The sequence below is a fragment of the Camellia sinensis genome, chromosome 11, assembly GCF_055761805.1.
Source record: "Camellia sinensis isolate YWXY chromosome 11, ASM5576180v1, whole genome shotgun sequence".
NCBI lineage: Eukaryota > Viridiplantae > Streptophyta > Magnoliopsida > Ericales > Theaceae > Camellia > Camellia sinensis.
Window position 1 is genome coordinate 141,463,061 of NC_138971.1, and position 20,154 is coordinate 141,483,214.

General features: G+C 36.9%; 1 protein-coding gene, 1 long non-coding RNA gene and 2 pseudogenes across 3 annotated transcripts; all 4 read left to right on the forward strand.

Annotated features, from left to right (window-relative positions):
* The first annotated feature begins 1,204 nt into the window (after positions 1-1,204).
* On the forward strand, positions 1,205-2,143 carry LOC145802678 (uncharacterized). Its single transcript, XM_082895445.1, has 3 exons — positions 1,205-1,486; positions 1,616-1,690; positions 1,736-2,143. The coding sequence occupies exons 1-3, from the start codon at positions 1,205-1,207 to the stop codon at positions 2,141-2,143; spliced, it is 765 nt and encodes a 254-aa protein (XP_082751571.1).
* Positions 2,144-5,962: 3,819 nt separating this feature from the next.
* Positions 5,963-9,088, forward strand: LOC145802679 (uncharacterized; annotated as a pseudogene). Its single transcript, XR_014344628.1, has 2 exons — positions 5,963-6,321; positions 6,359-9,088. The product of XR_014344628.1 is annotated as an uncharacterized LOC145802679 (transcript).
* A 211-nt stretch (positions 9,089-9,299) lies between these two features.
* Positions 9,300-9,810, forward strand: LOC145802915 (uncharacterized). The gene is made up of 2 exons (XR_014344697.1): positions 9,300-9,441; positions 9,536-9,810. It is a non-coding gene; the product is annotated as an uncharacterized LOC145802915 (long non-coding RNA).
* Positions 9,811-13,233: 3,423 nt separating this feature from the next.
* On the forward strand, positions 13,234-17,980 carry LOC114265959 (uncharacterized; annotated as a pseudogene).
* Positions 17,981-20,154: the final 2,174 nt, after the last annotated feature.

Genomic DNA, 20,154 nt, shown 5'->3' on the forward strand with positions numbered 1-20,154 from the left:
TTCAGAGGGTAAGGTGGCGAATCCTGGTCTGGCAATGACGGAGATAGCGTTTACTCCTAATGAGCTTGCTGGTAGTTGTCTTGGTCTGACGAAGGAGGACAAGGGTGCTCGTTCGGAGGAGCTTACACAGAATTTATGGGGGCCGACAGTCTCAGCAGATGTTGCGGTGGCAGAGGGGTCACAGTCTTCGCCTATGGGTGCCTAGGCCTTGGTTCTAATGCAGGGAGGACCAGCTGCTATTTGTACAGGGCCTACGAGGGTGCCGGATAGGTGAGAGGATTTGGTGGATGAAGTAGCTGATAGTGTGGACTTTTATGGTAATGAGTAGGCTGTTACCCTTTCGCTTCCTCACCCGCTTGCAGTTTCTCATATCGGTTTGGGTGGTGATAGGCAGGGGGTTGTGGCGGGGGACGGTTTTGGGGTTTTGGAGCCTTCACCTATAGAGGTTTCGGATTGGGTTTTGGAAAGAATTATTAAGGTTAGTCGTTTGTTAAGTGTTTCTTTTGAGGGTCATGAGTCAGAGGCTATGCGATTATTTTCAGCAATAGAGATGTCTTGGCGCAGTGGGGTTCCACCATGGGAGGTGGTTTGAAACGGAGTCCAACGTCAAAGGGGGGATCGCGAGCTACGGAATTTAGAGTGTTCTATTAACTATGATAAGCGTTCAGGGGACCCCGAAAAGAAAATTAGGCGGGGAAAGGACAAATAGTTATTTCTAAAATGAGATTGAAGGTGTTATCTTGGAATGTGGGTGATCTAAATGATCGGGGGAAGCGTGTGGCGGGGGGTCATTGTTGCGAAGTGTGAAAACAAATGTGGTTTGCATTTAGGAAACCAAGATGGAGTGTGTGGGTGGGGAGGTTGTTAAGGAGATTTATGGTGGTCGGTGTATTCAATGGGTGTTTCTTCTAGCGTCTGGTGTGGCAGAGGGACTTCTTGTTTGTTGGGACACTAGGGTGGTGATGAAAGAGGAGAAAGAAGTTAGGGCTTTTTCAATGTCTTGTTTGTTCAGATGAGTGGATGATGGTTTTCGATTGGTGTTCACAGGGGTATATGGACCAACTCGATGTGTGGATCAGCGGTTGTTCCTAGAAGAGTTAGAGAGTGTTGCTTTTCGCTGGGAGTTGTCGTGGTGTGTGGGGGATGACTTCAATATCGTGTGCTGGTCGGGGAAAGGTCGGGAAATGGTCATTTAACGGGCGTCATGCGAGCTTTTTCGAATTTGATTGATGAGTTACATTTGGTGGATTTGCCTTTACAAGGAAGGGATTACATGTGGTCTCGGGGCCGTGTTTTTTCTTGGATTGATCGTTTGCTGGTGACAAGAGCTTGGGATGAGCATTTTTCAAGGGCAGATCAGCGGCGTCTGTCTAGGCCGGTGTCTGACCATTGGCCTATTCTGTTGGATGGTGGGGCTATTCGGAGGGGTCCTTCACCCTTTCATTTTGAGAATATGTGGCTTCGTTATGATGGTTTTGCAGATAGGGTGAGGCACTGGTAGACGAGTTATGTTGTGGCTGGATCTCCGAGTCATCGGTTGGCTTTGAAGTTAAAACTGCTGAAGGTGGATTTGAAACAATGGAATAAGGATGTTTTTGGTCATTTGGATGGATAGAAGGGGGAGATGTTGGCTCAATTGCAGTTATTGGATTCTATGGAAACTGATGTGGGTTTGTCTGACGATGAAGTGGTTTAGAAGGAGCACTTACTGGCTGATTATGTTCGGATTGCTCAGATAGAGGAGGCCAGTTTTAGACAGAAATCGAGGTGTCTGTGGTTAAAGGCAGGGGATTGCAATACAAAGTTTTTTCATCGGATGACAAATGCACATCGGAGAGTGAATCGAATTGGGAAGATTAAGGTGGATGGGGTGGTGCTGACGGACGAGGAGGAGGTTCGGGTGGGGATTGTTGGCTTTTACGAGCATTTGTTTAGGCATCAAGGGAAGAGGTACCACCTGGTGGTTGATGGTATGGTGTTTAGTGGGCTCTCGAATCCTGAGGGATTGGAGCAGCCATTCTCAGAAGAGGAAGTTATGGCTGCTTTGAAGGAGATGAGTGGAGATAAGGCTCTGGGGCAAGATGGTTTCACTATGGCCTTTTTCCAGCATTGTTGGGAAGTTGTAAAGGGGGATGTCATGTGACACCCTAAACGTTTAATTAAATACTACATAAATATTTATAGTTATATATAATTATGGTTGCATGTGATGATAGATTATTAAATAAATAAATATATAAATCTAATTTGGCATTGGGTTATCAAATATGGGATTAATTAGGGATTATTATTTGGGGCCAAATTAACACATTTATAGAATTATAATACTAGTTGGGTCAAATTAAAGTTAAAAATAGTAAATAAATAATAATATTGATAACAAGAATAATAATAATAATCTGTAAAGTAAAATAAAATAATTAATTTTACGATGATAAGTGATAAGGTGTAATTTAATTTACATTAGAAACACTGAAAAATTTAGCACCAAAACAAACAAATAAATAAATAAAAAGAAAAGAAAATTTGTAATCTATTTTTGGCTCAGCAAATGTTTAGTAATATCGGCCCAAACAAATGGCCCAAGTATATATTTATTTGAGAGATCTATACTTATCCTAAAAAGACTCAAATCTCTTATTTGAATCTATAATTAACACTCAATCTATTAGCATAATAATGGCCCTCCATAGAGAGGTTACGTGTCACTCAATCAAGGCTCAGTTAGTAGTATATAAGGAGCAAGAGTGTTGTGAATGAAGGAAGAAAAAACGAAAGAAAGAAAGAAAGAAAAAAAGAAAAAGAGAGAGAGGGGTACATGAATATTGAAAGTAAGGAGCTTATAAGGTTGTGATAGTGGAGTAAGGTTAAGGATCAATAGTAAGGTGAGTTATATTATATCTTGATTTACCATTATATGTTTTTCGAATGTTTGAAGTTACCATAACTTATTTTATACAAGTTATATTTTATTAAGTTATATTAATAAAAGTTATGTTTTATAAATATTTCAGTTACGTGGGTTATTTTCTAAACTCTATTTACTTAAAAGAAAATCCATGGATATGGTTGTTTAAATTTTAGTATATATTTGACTATAACCTTATAAATAATTATGTTTTGTAAGTACCACCACTGGAATCCCACGCCTTGGGGGACTTAAATAACCATTGGTCTCTGTTTAGCCACTTTGTGATCCTCTGTTTGTCATGGATCCATTGACCTCTGTTCTGACTGTCACTTCTGTGACCTCTATTCTGTTCTGTTTTATACCGTGGTTATGGTTATTTATTTACATGATTTCTATATTTTGCCACTTTAAATAAATTGTTATTTCAAAGTAAATTATGTAAATATTTTAGCCCAACTAATTATCCATGGTTATTTTGTATTCCCTACACTCTTGGCATAATATTTCTCACTCTGCTGTGTGCTTATAGCTGTTACCCTTTCAGGTGACGAGATGTAGGGGAAACCCATAACCCCACAAAATGGAACCCGCACATGGATTGCTGTTGAACCACACTTTTTTTTTTTTTTTTTTTTATCTTTTTAGTTTTGCTTCCTTTTTGTCCTACTCGGGGCCGGTCACTGACTAATAAAATAACTAAGGCCCTAGAGATGTATTTTCTTTTTCTTAAATAGTAAAATGAAGTAAATTTTCTGTTTCATTATTTTATTTCCACTTGCGCAGTTTAATTTGGTACAAATAACATAAGTTAGTAAGTTGCGATTCCAACCCTAAGCCCTGGGGTTGGGTCGTGACATGTCATGGCGGTAATGGGGCAATTTTATCAGACATGCTAGTTTGAGGAGAGTTTCACTGCGACTTTTATTGCTTTGATCTCTAAGGTGGGAGGGGATGAGGATATTTGCAAGTTTCGGCCGATTAGTTTGTTGGGCAGTGTGTACAAGCTTCTATCAAAAATTTTGGCCAACCGACTTCGGTTGCATATGGGGGAGGTGGTGTTCAAATCACAGAACGCTTTTGTGGGGCGCCGCCAGATTCTAGATGTCGTTTTAGTGGCTAATGAGTGTGTTAACTCTTGTTTGCAAGCAGGGCAGCCACGTGTGATTTGTAAGTTAGATATTGACAAGGCCTATGATAATGTCAATTGGGATTTTTTTATGTCTGTTATGGAACGGTTAGGTTTTGGGAAAAAATGGTGGCGGTGGATTTGGTTTTGCATTTCGACGGTTCGATTGTTTGTTTTGGTGAATGGGACGCTGGCGGGTTATTTCCGTACGTTTGGGGTTTGCAGCAGGGGGATCCTTTGTCTCCTTTGCTGTTTATTCTTGTCATGGAGGCGCTGAGTTGTTTGTTGTCTCGAGCAATGCAGGGCAGTTTGCTGGCTGGTTTTTCAGTGGGGGCCGGGATTTGTGTTTCTCACCTTTTGTATGCTGATGATGCTTTGATTTTCTGTGGGGCTGAATCGAAGCAAATAGGACATTTGGGTTGTGTTTTGCTTTGTTTTGAAGCAGTCTCGGGTCAGAAGGTGAATTTGGCCAAGTCAAAGTTAATTCCCGTAGGGAAGGTTAGCCAACTTTCGTATTTGGCAGTTATTTTGGGTTGTAAGGTGTCTGTTTTGTTAGTGTCTTATTTGGGTTTGCCTTTGGGGGCTCATTATAAGGCAAAAAGGGTGTGGGATGGAGTGTTGGAGAGGGTGCAATGTCGGTTGGCAGGGTGGAAGAGGCTATATTTGTCAAAGGGTGGTAGGTTGACTTTGCTGAATAAGGTTTTGAGTAGTGTTCCGTCTTATTTTATGTCAGTCCATGTCATTCTTGTGTCCGTGGCTCGTCGTTTGGAGAAGATGCAGTGAGATTTTCTGTGAGGAAGTGATGGTGAGGAGTTTCGGTACCACCTCATTAGTTGGGACCAGATTTGTTGTCCTAAGAAGGAGGGGGTGTTGGGGGTGAGAAGGTTGTGTAAATTTAATCTGGCCTTGTTGGGGAAATGATTGTGGCGGTTTTCCAATAAGTGGGATCAGTTATTGCGGAGGGTGGTGGCTTCCGAATATGTATTAGAGAGGGGTGATTGGTGCACTCGGGAGGTGGGAGGTTCTCATGGGTGTGGGTTGTGGATGGGTATTTGGTTGGGTGGGGTTGGATTTTGGGATCAAATCCATTATCGAGTGGGTAATGGGATGCGTGTACGGTTTTGGAAAGATCGGTGGTGTAGGGAGATTACTTTATAGGAATTTTTTCGTTTGATTTTTCAATCGGTAGCAGATACTAGCAGCATATGTATGTGCACTGTATGATTTAAGGAAAAAAAAATTAAAATTTGATATATAGTAAAATTACAATTTAGGCGGTTTCAACATATTAGTTAATTGAAGAACAACTTTAATCAATTATTAAGTATTTGCATAATATATAATATTAATTTACATAATATTATATATATATATATATAAACTAATTTACATAACATCTTTCGTTTATATCATACTAATTTACATCAAATTTTATATCTCAATGTCTCTCACATTGATTTTTATTTTGATGTCCCATTGAAAGTAAAAAAACATAAATGTATTAATTACGATAGGATCGCACAGTTTGAAAAATAAGTTATAAATTTTAAATTATGAATCAAACTACCTTTCGATTAACAAATGGGTCAATACGAATCGAATGATTTTAACGAATTAAGCTATATTTTACATAGCCGTAAATGCAGACATCGATTGGTTCCGGGTGAACTCGATTATATCGGGTCGGATCCGGGTAAACTCATAAAACCATTCGACCCAAACATTTGACAGGCCAAAACTTTCCTGGCATCCAAACAGATGCAGCAGAACCTTGTCTCCAGACCTCCAGGCATCATCCATAACCTCCAATAGATGAAACTTCCAATGGTCATAAATTCAAACAATGGTGGTTGTCTCTTCTTCTGCTTCTGCATCTGCATCATCCAGAAAGGTACTTCCTTTGCTACTCAAACCCATATTAACCTCTCATTCATTCATATTTTCATCTGTCACTCTACTCTTCACTGTCAAAAACCCTAGTTGACCAAATCACAAGAGCATTTTACCAAGAAAACCTCAAGCTCTTGAACCCCAAAACTCTCTCCAATTTACGATCCCACCATGTGGAACCAATTCTTTTCCATCTCCGCTCCAAACCCAGCTCGGCAATTCGGTTCTTCGAGTGGTCCGAGAATTTTCTAGGGATTAACCACACACTTGAATCTTTTTGCTGTCTTTCCCATGTGTTGCTCAGCAAGAGACTATTCGATCCTGCTAAACGAGTTTTCGATAGAATGGTTGGAAAGTTTGGGGATTTAGATGTTGTCTCTATGTCGTGCAAAGGGTTTAAGAATTATGGTTCGAATCCTAGCAGTGTATAGCTTCTTAGTTGAAAATTATTGTAGAATTGGGATGGTTGATCGATCATTTGAGGTATTTATTCGAATGTCTGAAATGGGTATTCCACTATCAACATATGCGCTATCAACAATGTTGAGTTCTTTGGTGGATTCTCAGCATATTGACTATATTTTGGATGTCTATGGAAAAATGGGTAATGGTCAGAGAGAAGAGCAGAGCCGGTGTTTGTACGTGTATGATTTTGTAATTAACAGTTTTTTCATGAAGGGTGAGGTCGAAATGGGTTTAAATTTTCACCAGGCAATGATTGAGAGAGGGTTTATGCTTGACATTGTTGTTGCAATAAGATTCTAAAGAGACTTTGTAAAGGTAATTGTATAGGAGTTGCTTCCAAGTACTTTTCCTTTATAGCAAAGACAGGTCCAAACCCAAGTTTGGTGGCATTTAGCACATTGATTAACGGGTGTTGTAAAGAGTTAAGATTGGAGGAGGCATTTGATCTTTACAATCTTATGACAAGGATGGGTATAGCTCCTGATCTAATTATTTATAGTATTCTCATTGATGGACTCTTCAGGGTAGGGAAGTTAGACGAGGGACTTTGTCTTCTCTTGGCTGCGTTGGACAGAGGCATGAAATTAGATGTGGTGGTTTTTAGCTCCGTAATCAATGCATATGTGAGAATTGGAGATTTAGAAAAGGGGATTGAAATATATAATAGAATGTTGAAAGAAGGGATCACGCCGAGCATTGTCACTTATAGCATACTCATAAATGGCTTGTGTCAAAAGAGTTGGCTTCTTGAAGCTTGTGGTATACTTGGTCAGATTATAAAGCAAGGATTTGAGCCGTCTGTTTTAACTTATAGTAGTCTCATTGATGGCTTCTGCAAATGTGGAAAGTTGAAAGTTGGGTTTGATTTGTACGAGGATATGGTAAAGAAGGGCCAAACTCCTGATGTCATTGTTTATTGTGTTCATAACTGCTCTCAGCAAACAAGGGCAGATGGTTGATGCTCTTATGTTCTTCTACAGGGCAGTGAAGAGGGGTTTAATACCTAATGTTTTTGTTTTTAACAGCTTAATTGATGGTTGGTGCAGATTGAAACAAATAAAGGATGCTGTAAAGCTATACATCCATATGGGTCTGTATAATATAATTCCAGATCTAGTTACTTATACTGTGCTTATTAAAGGGATTGCTGAGGAAGGGAGACCAGGAGAGGCATTAATTCTGTTCTTCCAGATATTGAAGAGGGGTTTTTCTCCGGATGTTGTAACATATTGTGCTCTCATTGATGGGTTCTGCAATCAAAAGAATTCAGCAGCTGGTTTACAGATTTTTCAGTTGATGCTCAACAATGGAGTAAATCCCGACATCACCATTTATAATGTTCTCATTAACATGTTTTTCAGGGAAGGCCGGTTGAAAAATGCATTGGAACTTTTCCGGAAGGTTCACGAGTGTGGCCCAGAACCTGATATTGTGACGTACAACACTATGATTTGTGGTTACTGCTCTTTGAAAATGTTGAGTGAGGCTGTTCAACTTTACGAAGAGCTGAAACATGGATGGATCAAACCCAATGCCAAAACTTTCACTATCCTGATTGATGCTTTTTGTAAAGAAGGTAGGATGGATGATGCTATGATATTATTCTCCACAATGCTGGAAAAAGGTCCGGAACCTAATGTGGTCACTTATAGTTGTTTAACTGATGGTTATTTCAAATCCTATAACATAAAAATGCTTTTGAGCTTCGTGAAGAGATGTCCCGGAACAATATCTCTCCAAATATTGTGAGTTATAGCATCTTGATTGATGGTCTATGTAAAAGGGGACTCGTGGAGGAAGCTTCTCTTGCATTCCGTTGTGCTGTAAACCAGCATTTATTGCCTGATGTCATAGCATATGGTATTCTGATTCGTCATTACTGCAAGGTTGGAAGATTAGCGGATGCTATGATGTTGTATAACCGTATGCTGGAAGACGGCATAATGCCAGGTAGTCTTTTACGAGGTGCACTTGCAGAGTACCATCTTCAAAATGGTCAGAGAAAAGAATAAATGCTCGAGTGATTGATCTACAATGCTACCAAGAGGTTTGCAGGCTCTCTTTATGTGACTTCCAATTGCTTCTTTGATGAGATGTTTCTGATTCAATCAAAATTGAGCAGTTGACTAAAACAGATGCGAAGGAGGATGAATGTTGTCTTTAATGGCCAAAGGGATGAAAGCAAAATTTGAAAAGTGTTTGGGGAATGGAGATAAAATAAATCTCCTAGTGTATGTTGCAGTGGTGCTTGATCTTTGGGAAAAAAAAATGTATGTCATGTTTTGCTTTTCGCAATTGTTTGGTGAAAATGTGCTGAATCAAATGACGGGTCAAGTAAAAGATTGTTTTGACTCATTTGTAGGAGCATTACGTTGCAAATTATTCAAGTTATGTGGAAGTGCCTAATGCAAGTAATGCAAGTGATGCATCGGGGATGATGATTGTGACAATCCTCATTTGCTCATATAGCATCTCAATTTAGTACCTATTTGGATGTTGAATACTCCATAATGGGCAACTCAGAAGTGGACAAGTACTTAGGCCTTGTTTGGGAAGTTGGCTATTTTAGTAAATTATTTCAGTTTTTGATTATTTTAGTAAGCTAAAATTTTTATGTTTGGGAAGGTGAATTTTTTTATAGTTTGATGTGATGTTCGTAAGAGAAAAAGTGAAATAATTATGAGTTTAATGTAAAATTTTGTCTTATTGGCCATTTTAACCTATTTTGTCTTTTTGTTGATTTTAACCTAAAAAGCCCAATTGTAGCCTTTGCCAAACAAGGCCATAGTTGAATTTTGTGAAGGAGAGACATGAGAAATTTGATATATTGGGGTTGTGGAAGGCAAATTCATCAAAGTATCGTGTGTTGTTCCAATTGGCTCGTGATGTATTAGCCATGTCTGTCTCAACAGTTGCTTTAGAGCCGGCATTTAGTATGGGAGGACGCATATTTGATCTTGTTCGCAGTTCACTCTCTCCTACGATGGTGGAGGTACTTGTTTGTGCACAGAAATGGATGAATTAGAAGAATTTGAACAATATGTTTCAGGTAATATTTGAGTATTACTTTGCAACTTTGTATAACCTTTTGAATTAACTTGCAATTGTGTTTTTAACTATTATTTTTTTTTTAGCTTTTCCAGAATCGGGCTCATCCTCAAACCCATGTTCAAGTACCATTATTGTCTAGCATGAAGATGGATATAATTGCTTCGTAAAGTTATGTTTTGTTCAACTTATGTTCTGCAATCTGCATATTTCAAGTTCCCATCTTTGTTTTCTGTTTTCAACTTATATTCTACACATTTCCATTACAACGTATATTCTGCAGTGCGCATTTCTTTTTTACGTTATTGTTTTCAATTTATTTATTCTTTATCCTTACAGGTGGCTGTTGATACTACAATCTTCCTTTGGCAGACTGTTGATACTACAACCTTTTGTTTACTTAATTAATGTCATCCTTTCTCTCTAGGAATTTCTTTATATCCTCTATTAAGTAGTAATTTCGGTTCAGTTTAGTTTGTAGGTGGATGAATGTAATAACTCCTACCTAGCAGGTTTGTTTTTGAATTTGGTGTGGTTGGCAGTCAAGTTGGGAAGTGTTACAGTGCTGAAGCCATTTTTTTTGGTGATTTGTTTTGTAGTGCTCTGAATTTTTTATGCCATTGTCACTTGCCAAGCCTTGATAGTTTGATCTAGATGTTCTTAAAGGGTTTAGATATTGGTTTAAATATGTTTCCAAGCCTTGATAGTTGGAGATTGCATAATAATGTTTAACTTTGGATGTGGATGGTTTGGAATTTGAAGGATTTAAATGGGCTTTTCATGCATTTTGTTGATCTTGATGCTCTTTTATTGCTTTTTAAGTTTTGTGTGTGTGTGTGTGTGGAGGAACTGTTGTTTAGGTCTTTAAATGTGCTAAGTAATGGATTGTAATGTGATGCCAATGCTTAGAAATAGTGTATCTTCAAGCTTTCAAGCCTGTTAGTCTTTTTGTTAAACACGGAATTAAATGAAAAATGAATTGTTGAATGAAAAATGGCCTGTTAGTACTTTTTTGTGCTAAAATGTGAAGGCCCAAACTAAAATTTAAATTGGGTTTTTACTGGTTTTTAATTATAAATTTCAATGCAAAATGGGCAATTTTTTTGCAGTTAAAAGATGACAAAATTAAGGTTGCTAAGGCCCAAACAAAGAAATAAATTGGGTAAAATTTTAAAGCGCAAACTAAAATTAAAATGTCCTATAACACAAAATGGGCATTTATTCTGTGTGATAACTCACAATTACACTAGTAACTGCTGCTTTAATGTGAACCGAGAAACAATTTTATCTTCTTTGCTTCTCTGTTTTTTCTTTTTTGTGTCAAGATGATTACAAAGATTGACTTGAATTATAAACCTATTGATTCGTCTTGAACTTCACAAGTTGTCATACAGTAATTTGTACTTTAAAAAAAAAAAGAAAAACAAGTGGCCAAATTACATCACATTTCACCTCCACCCAATCCCCAGATTGTCGTTTCCATCAGAGACACTGATTCCTAACAAAACACACGAGTCACCGCAGGAGATGATTGTCAAAATTTATTTCATTTAAGCCCATGACCCATGGACATTAACTGCTTTTGTTACTGCAAATTTCATAAATAATTACATGGGACCGAAAACTGGAAGCCTAAGTGATATTTTATGTATGTGTGGCATATTAGTCAAATGAATGTATTATGTTTAAGCAAGTTCACATTAGAAATCTTATGAAAGAAAGAATCAGAAAAACATAATAAAAAACCACCCAAGTTGAAGAAAGAAAGAATATTCCTGTTATGGAGGGGAAAAAACGGTGAAGTTTATCATGTGTCGTTCTTACCATCAGTTAATATATATTTATCTAACCCAATCCTCTATAAGGCCTGAGCACACAAAAAATAAACAAGGATTAGAGACTATGTGTATGCTAACTAAAATTTTTGCTAAGCTAATGTTTTCACAGAATTCATCAAGTAGATCGCCTCCGAAAAACTGGTAACGTCTCCTGGTATACAGAAATAATTCGAGCAATTTCCAATCTCGTCATGCTGAATACTTACATTCAAATGGCTGATGAATTTCAGATTCTTTTATTTAATGCTTGATTTTTTTTTCCCCCTTATTACCAAATTTTATCAGATTATTATCCTATGAATTTCCATCTAATGAGTAATACCTTCAGTCCTACATAAAGCAGAAATTTGTGGATTGAAACCCAACAAATATATAGGCACAAGAGAGAATCAATTAAGGCACGGCAGTGTTTTAATATACTAAATGAAATGTGACCCTAGCGCATAGTAATTCAGCAATTCATAAAAATAATATCTACCTTCACAAGTGCTGTATACTCACTCCAAGTAGCAGCACAATAAGGCTGGTTACACTGCAGATGATGAAATCCCATGACGGCTTCGAAGAACATCAAGGGCTTTCTCAAATGACTGAGAGAGCTCAGGAATGGATGTGTTGCATGCTGAAAATAAAAAACAAAAACAAAAAAAAAAGGGCATTGATGGCATTTTTTTTTTCATTTGCAGTCTTAGAATTTCGATGCAGTCAAGCTGATTCTGATGCCATTTTGCAGGAATTCTATTATATTTGTAACACGCAGGCACACACTTGCACAATATGCATACATACATTTATCTGATATTATGGGAGAATTGAATGATCCAAACACATTACCAGAATGCATGGTACTGGTACCACACCAAATGTACAAATAAAAACAATTGGACCTAACTTCCGTCAACAGGACACACTATTCATACCAGACCGGAAAATATCCCTAAATGCTTGTCTTTTGGTCTTGCTTTTTGTGAAAAATAATCAACACATCAGATAATTATAACAAATGTTAGTTCCTAGATTAGAACAACCATTGCACATAATCTACTGGTTGAAGAGTCTCAAACCACATTAACTTCCAGAGTTACTCATGCATCGTAACTATAGGTTATATAAGCATCTGCTCATGCTGCTCTTAAAGTAAAGTCAAACATACCACGAGATGCACTGGCTTGTGCTTCTGCCAAGAACCCTAAGTATGAAGCCTGAAAACAAATCATCAGCTTACAGGGGTGAAATTGGCAAGTGGAATTATTAAGAAAAATGAACTTAAGAGTGGTTTGGAATGTTCTAAATAAATGTACTTTTTGACTTTTTATTAAATATGAGTTGGGTATGGGTTATGGCGGAGGGAAGCGGGGGTTAGGGGGGGTCCCGGCCCCTGCAAAATCAACAAAAATCATACATACATACATATATGTTAAATATATATTTTTTTATGTAATCTCTTAACAGTGGCCCCTCTTGTTTGTATTCATCTCCGGTCTTCTTTTCCTCCCATTTCAAAGATTGGGCCCCACCTCATCCAATGATACAAACAAATATCTGTGAATAAAAAAAACTAAAAAACAAATAAAAGTCATGTGATACAAGTTACAACTCACAAGTGAGTCATGTGGTGGGATGGGATGTCAAGCTTGTAGAGGAAGTTTGGAGCTTTAACAAACAAGCAAACATCTCATATTAGAGTAGTTCAAAAAAAAAAAAAAAAAAAAAAAAAAATAGAGCTCTCATTTGAAAGGTTTTTTTTTTTTTTTTTTTTTTTTTTTTTTGCTATGAACTAGGAGAACCAATAACTCTTAACAGCAAAACCCACCTTTTATAAAGCAATTGACAAAAGAAAGGTAACATTCAATAACTCATGAACTCACTTTGTTTTTATTAATTTATTTTAAAATTAAAATATTTAGTTAATAAATAGAGAATGAGATATTCATTTTTATTTTGGTTTTTTCCTTATGATTAGTGGAGAAGATGACTCCCAGCTTTTGGACATGTTCTCACTTATCACTACCATTAGTATTTCTCCTTTTTTCTCAATAGAAGGTAAGTCTCTCTATTTTTATGTTTGTTAATTTTAATCTATTTATATAAATTGTATATTTTATGTTTGAATTTATTTAATGTTATGTATATTGTTAAAGATGATATGTGCTTGTAATATAAATAAAATTTGAAGTTATCAAAAGTTTAGATTCATAAAAAAAATAATGTATAAATAAAATTTTCAGGTTATCAGAAGCTTAAATGTGTTCATGTCATGGGGAAGCTAAAAACAATTGATACATTCTTTAAAAGAAAGAGTGTTGATAATTCAACATCTGATGTGCCTAACTTGAACTCTAATATTGAGACTTCAATTCCTGATCAACATCCTTCAAAAAATCCACGAGTTGAATGTCAAGATGTAGACACTTCTTCCTTAGAGCGTGATCTTGGGATACGTCCTCAAATATGGGATTATCCAACTAATCAACAAGATGAAACTCGAAGGGCTTATATCAAGGCAGGACCATATTAGTTTCTTCTTTCAAAATATCCTCTGTCTGGGTCTATAAATCATCCTCGTCGATTTCAATCATCTTGGTTCAATATATTTCATTGGTTAGAGTACTCTCCTTCAAAAGATGTTGCATATTGCCTACCATGCTATCTTTTTAGTAAAAAACCAACTGGTTGGCTTGGAGCTAATGCATTTACTATTGATGGATTTCGAAATTGGAAGAAAGTGAATGATGGAATTAATTGTGCCTTTCTATGCCATATGGGTAAGGATCTGTAACGCCCTCAAAATTAACCCATTATATATCATTGACATGCATTATTTAAAGAAGACAATTTATTAATTCATTCATCAGAGTATTACCAAATAAAGTATTACATGTATCATCGAATAAAATGCCCTACAGGCTTACATCTTTCCAAGCCAACACTTGGTAACTCAATACAAGAAAAAGCCCAAGGTTTGACTGTTTACATGTACTAATAATTAAAGACAATTAACTAAAAGTAGTCTTCTTCAACCCAGAAGCCAAACCCTCCCAAACTAAGTCCTTGGAGGTAGTTTATCACCTGAACCTGAAAATGATGTTCCCATAAAGGGTGAGCCACAGCCCAGTAGAAATATACTAAACCACATATAAGAAATGAATAAAGCAATAGCATTCAACAGATGGTTAACCAAGATAATCAATTACTTCATTTTACAGTCTCATGACACTATTGTCTAAGATACGTTTTACTTTCCAATTTTATCAACATGGCTCAGAACCTGGCCAAACTTACAACAGTGAATCACATATATAATATTCACATCCTTCCAATATCAACAAACAAATGAGACTCAAGCTCAAATCAAACACTTCATACTTCCAGATTGATACACATTTTAGTGCTGTATCAATAAAACACTTCTATATAAATAAGCACACATAAAAGTGATGCTAATGGAGTCCATCCCCTATCTCCTCCCAAACAAAATCCGGTTTAGAGGTCCATCCCCTATCTTCCCCTAAACCGTGGAGTACATCCCCTATCTCCTCCCACACACAAAACAATGTATGCAAATGCAATGCTCAATCAATACACGTATTTTCTGTATCAATTCCATAGTCAAAATTAATGACTTAACCAATATGATTAGTTTCAGTTATTCCTAATCCACATGCAATGTCTACAACAATCACGACTATCCTCCACCGATAGCCCAAAACAGTTATTTCTAAACTGAAAATAACTATATCAACAATTCAATAGACAAATGATACCAATTACCCAGTTACGCCATTTAATCAATGAATTCCCCAATTCCATGAATTTAACCCTCTTTTCCCAATTCCTTGAATTACTTATACAAATTAACTCAATAATACAACTAGGGTTTTTCCCAAAATTTACCAAAGTATCCCCAACATGTTAAAATACCAAAACTTAGAACAAAACCTATAAAATGGAGTAGGAAATCCCTACCTCAAAGAAAACAACTCAAATGGTGCAGAAAGAGATGAGTGCTCAAATACCAAAGTGCTCCAAATCGCCAAATGCTCAGATTAAATGGAAGCCCTTGCCTCACTCTATCTTTTTAATGAAGGATCTAGGGTAGAAACACTCCCTAAATGGATCAAATCTAAGAGAGAAGGTGAGTAGGGAGAGAGAGAAGTCGGACCTAGGGTTTGGAATAAAAAAGAAGATGAAAAGGACTGATCAAAACCCGCTGCTGTAAATAAATACTGGACAGGCTCGCTCGAGCGAAGACTTGGTCGCTCGAGCGACCAGACACAGAGAAACTACGCTCGAGCCAAGGAAGCCTTGCTCGAGCCAACAACCCAAAAGCTCGCTCGAGCGAAAGAAAGCTCGATCGAGCGAAGAACTCAAACCCTCAGGTCTGTAAACAGACACACGCTCGAGCGAAGAAACTATAGCTCGAGCGAAAGATGAACTAACTCGCTCGAGCGAAGAAAAGCTCGCTCGAGCCAAGAATGCAAAGCTACAGGTCCATACAGGACGCCAACTCTCGCTCGAGCGACCCAAACCCCAGCTCGAGCGAAGAACCAAAACGACATCTCGCTCGAGCGACCAACGCCTCGCTCGAGCGAAACACCAAAAACCTGGACAGCAACACTTGGTTTCTAAACCCAACCAACCTGAAACAAACCTGCCCAACACATCCTATAATTCCAAAAGAGAAAATAAAGGACAACAACACCAATTATACAATGACAGAATCTATGGAACCTAAGTCCGGATACAATAATCAAATGGGAAAAGACCGGGGTCGCTATAGGATCCGTGTTCAACTCATAATAATGCTGTGAAATGTTGTGATATTTTGATGAAGCAATCCCAACATATTGATAACGTTATGGATAGGCAATCTTCTGAACAGATTATGAATAATCGTTTACGACTAAAGGCGTTAATAGATAGTGTTCGTTGGCTAACTTCTCAAGGTTGTGCTTTTAGAGGCCATGACGAACGTCCCAATTCAAAAAATCGAGGTAACTTTCTTGAGTTGATAAAGTTTTTAGCCACATACAATGAAAAAGTTGTTGATGTTGTCTTGAATGCCCCTAAAAATGCCAAATATACTTCGCCAACCATCCAAAAAGAAATCTTACATATTTTATCAAGTATGGTGCGAAATAAGATTCGTGAAGAACTTGGGGATTCGAAGTTTAGCATAATTATAGATGAAGCTCGAGATGAGTCCAAAAAGGAGCAAATGGGTATTGTTTTGAGATTTGTTGACCAGGATGGTTTTGTAAGGGAGCGTTTCTTCGATCTTGTACATGTTAAAGATACTACTTCCTTGACTCTTAAGTTGGAAATAGCTAATGTCCTTTATAGAAATAGTCTTGATGTTCAAAACATTCGTGGACAAGGATATGATGGTGCTAGTAATATGCGTGGCGAGTGGAATGGATTACAGGCTTTATTTCTAAATGAATGTCCCTATGCATATTATGTACATTGTTGGGCTCATCGACTACAATTAGCACTAGTTGCGGCATCAAGAGAGGTAATCCCAGTTCATAAGTTCTTTTCTAAGTTAACTTTCATTGTTAATATTGTTGGTGCATCTTGCAAACGTAATGATGAACTACATGAAGCTCGAGCTACTGAAATTGCACACTTGATTTCCATTGATGAACTTAAGACTGGAAGAGGGGCAAATCAAATTGGCACTTTGCAACGAGCTGGAGATACTAGATGGAGCTCACATTTTAAATCAACATGTAGTTTAATAAAGATGTTTGGGGCAACTTGTACAGTTCTTAAAAACGTAGTCAAGGATGGATCCACTTATTCTCAACGTGGGGATGCCGATGCAGCGTATGATATGATTTCATCCTTTGAGTTTGTTTTTATTATGCATTTAATGAGGGAAATTATGGGTAGAATTGATATTCTTTGTCAACATTTGCAGCAAAAAAACCCAAGACATCTCAAATGCTATGCATTTAGTTGCAACTACAAAAGCACTTATTCAAAAGCTGAGAGAAGATGGTTGGGACAGTCTCGTTGGGGAAGTAAAATTATTTTGTGAACGATATGAGATTGAAATACCTGACATGAGTGCTCGATACAGTGTGAGTCGAGGTCCACCTCGTAATCAACAAAATCACATAACAATCGAGCATCACTATTGAATAGATATCTTTATTATTGCAATCGACTCTCAGTTACAAGAACTAAATCATCGGTTTAGTGAGCCAGAAATGGAGCTCCTTAATCTTAGCTCAAGTTTGGATCATAAGAGTGCATATAATTCATTAAAAATTGATGATATTTGCACTCTTGTTGAGAAATTCTATCCTTAAGATTTCACAGAGCAAGAAAGAATTCATTTGAAATTTCAGTTGCAACACTTTGAGCTTGATGTGCCTCATCATCCGGATTTACAAAATCTCTCCACAATTTCTGAACTATGCTGGGAGTTAGTTGAAACGGGAAAGTCAAAAACTTACCATTTGGTTCATAGATTGATTCTTCTCATATTGACACTTCTTGTTTCAACCGCTACAACAAAAAGGGCATTTTTAGCAATGAATATTGTAAAAACTAGCCTTCGCAACAAAATGGAAGATGAATTTCTTACAGATTGTTTGGTTGTTTACATTTGAAAAAGAAATCGCAGAAAATTTTAGCTCAGAAATGATTATAGATGATTTCTATTCTCTAAAGAATCGTCGAGCACAACTTTGATAGGAAATTATGTGCCTTTTTGTTAGTTTTACAGTAAAGGAGACAAGATATAGTCATTTTGTAACACACTTTTTGTTATACCATGGTGTTAATATATAAAGAATTTTAATCTTTGTTGCTTCATAAATGGTTATAGCTAGTGGATATTTATTTATTTATTTATTATTTAAGTCCACATTTATAATATTAATTTGGCCCCCCCAATTAAGAAATCCTACCTCCGCCCCTGGGTATGGGTTGAGTATGGATTGAGTTTGAAGTGATGTGATAGAGAGGTGATGTGACTTAAATAAGATGATGTGACATAAATAAGATAGTAACTTTTTAACTTTTTGACTTTTTTAGGTTATGATAAACAAGGCCTTAGTTTTTTTGTTGCATATTATGAGAATAGAAGTAACCTTCATTGCTTCCCTACTTTCACTGATTCGTTCAGACATTTTCTTATGCTCCTTCTCTGCTTCATCTGTCACTTGTTGACATGCTTGTGTCTGAGTCTGTTATTTATACCAAAAAAGGAGAAAAGAAAGAGAGAGCCACAAAATTAGTTTATTAAGACCTGACGGCAGAATTTCACTAATTGGTATACAGTTTCAAATGATGTGCACTTCCTCTTGCTAAAAGAAAAGTAGGGGGTGTCAAAAGGAAAAATAAGAGGGTAATGTTATCACTTATCATAAGGGTAAAACCTCAAAATAAATAAATGTTTGCAGAAATTCTCAAAATAAATATAACAAACGTGAAACAATGGTACCTAAAAGCATGCAATAAAGGAGTTAAACCATTTTGTCGTTGCTATCCACAAATAATGTACAAAACAACTGAATAATGTATAAAGATCCCCAAATAACTTTGTCAAAGTTTATGGGAAGCTTTTAGAAACATAAGTACCATTGTGATCCATCACTTCCCTTTCTTTAAGGACAATTACATGGTGAGGTAATTTTGGATCATTATCAAAAGCCAAATGAATGAATAATTGTGATGTAATCACTGTGAACCATGATCTGGTTCATCATAACCAAATAAAAGCATATAAGGCAAATAAGAAAATTCCTTTATAGGCTCTTTGAGCTTCTCTTTTATATTGTTCTATTACAAGCGTGTAATGCAAGCAGCAATATCATCATTAAGGATGAGTTGGAAAGTGTTTTATTTTTATACTGCAATTAGTACTACAAGACATATAAATGAAACAGGGTAACTAGCAGATTCTCATTTCCCACACAAGACATGTAAAAATTGGTATTTTATCCAGTCGTGTCCAACACAAATTTTAGCAAATCCCAGACCATCAGCCATAACTACACCATAGAGACTGTGACTAAAGCAGATCAAGTTATCCAGCATGAGAAAGATTTTAATATCATAAGCCATAAGTCGTCATGTTTAATGAACAAGAGCCTGGTTACTGTTTAATTAACTTGCCCGCCTGTGTTTGATTAATAGACTTGGAAAGCGATTTAGAAAGAGAAAGGGAAAAGTGTGTGAAATGTAGATGAAATCTGATTATATTTTATTCACATTTCACCTACTTTTTCCATTTTTATTTCCAAATCTCTATCCAAATCCATAAACCAAACACAACCTAAATGATTTGAAATCAATCAATACTCCACAGGCTTCATGGATTTAAGTGCAGTGCATGAAGTGTAGCTGATCTAATTACAATATATTATCCTCTTTCCCGACTTCTCAAGTTGCGATGGTGTTTCAAGTTTTAGATACAGAATCTAATTAATCACGGTGACTATCAGCTACATAATAATAGAGGAAAAAGGAAGGGACAAATTTAGCAAAACCAATAATATCAGCAGATCATAGTAATATTTAGGAATGCATACTTATTGACTTTGGATTTTGAGCAATCAAACATCAGATAGCAACAATGACTAACTCTAATGCTACCAGAGATCAAAATATGATCATAAGAAAGAGAAAAATCGGCGTTGATCTATCATAATAAATCAAATCTAGACTGTCACAAACACACAAATTAGAAAGAAATTAGTGCACATCAAAATACATCATCTGGTTCTAAATTAGTGAGAGGGAGATTTGCTCCAGACTGGTACGACCGACCTACGGTAACGCTGGTCGGGGCGGATCTCGCGGGAGCAGACTGATTTTCTCAATTGGTGCAGTTCTCCGACCTGATCTACAGGGCCGGGGTA

What these genes read in the sequence shown, in the direction of transcription:
- LOC145802678 (XM_082895445.1), top strand. Translation starts at nt 1,205, where the DNA reads ATGCGAGCTTTTTCGAATTTGATTGATGAGTTACATTTGGTGGATTTG. An exon ending in ATGATGGTTTTGCAGATAGG is followed by an intron (nt 1,487 to 1,615) that starts GTGAGGCACTGG and finishes TTGGATGGATAG; the next exon opens with AAGGGGGAGATGTTGGCTCA. An exon ending in GTTTGTCTGACGATGAAGTG is followed by an intron (nt 1,691 to 1,735) that starts GTTTAGAAGGAG and finishes CGGATTGCTCAG; the next exon opens with ATAGAGGAGGCCAGTTTTAG.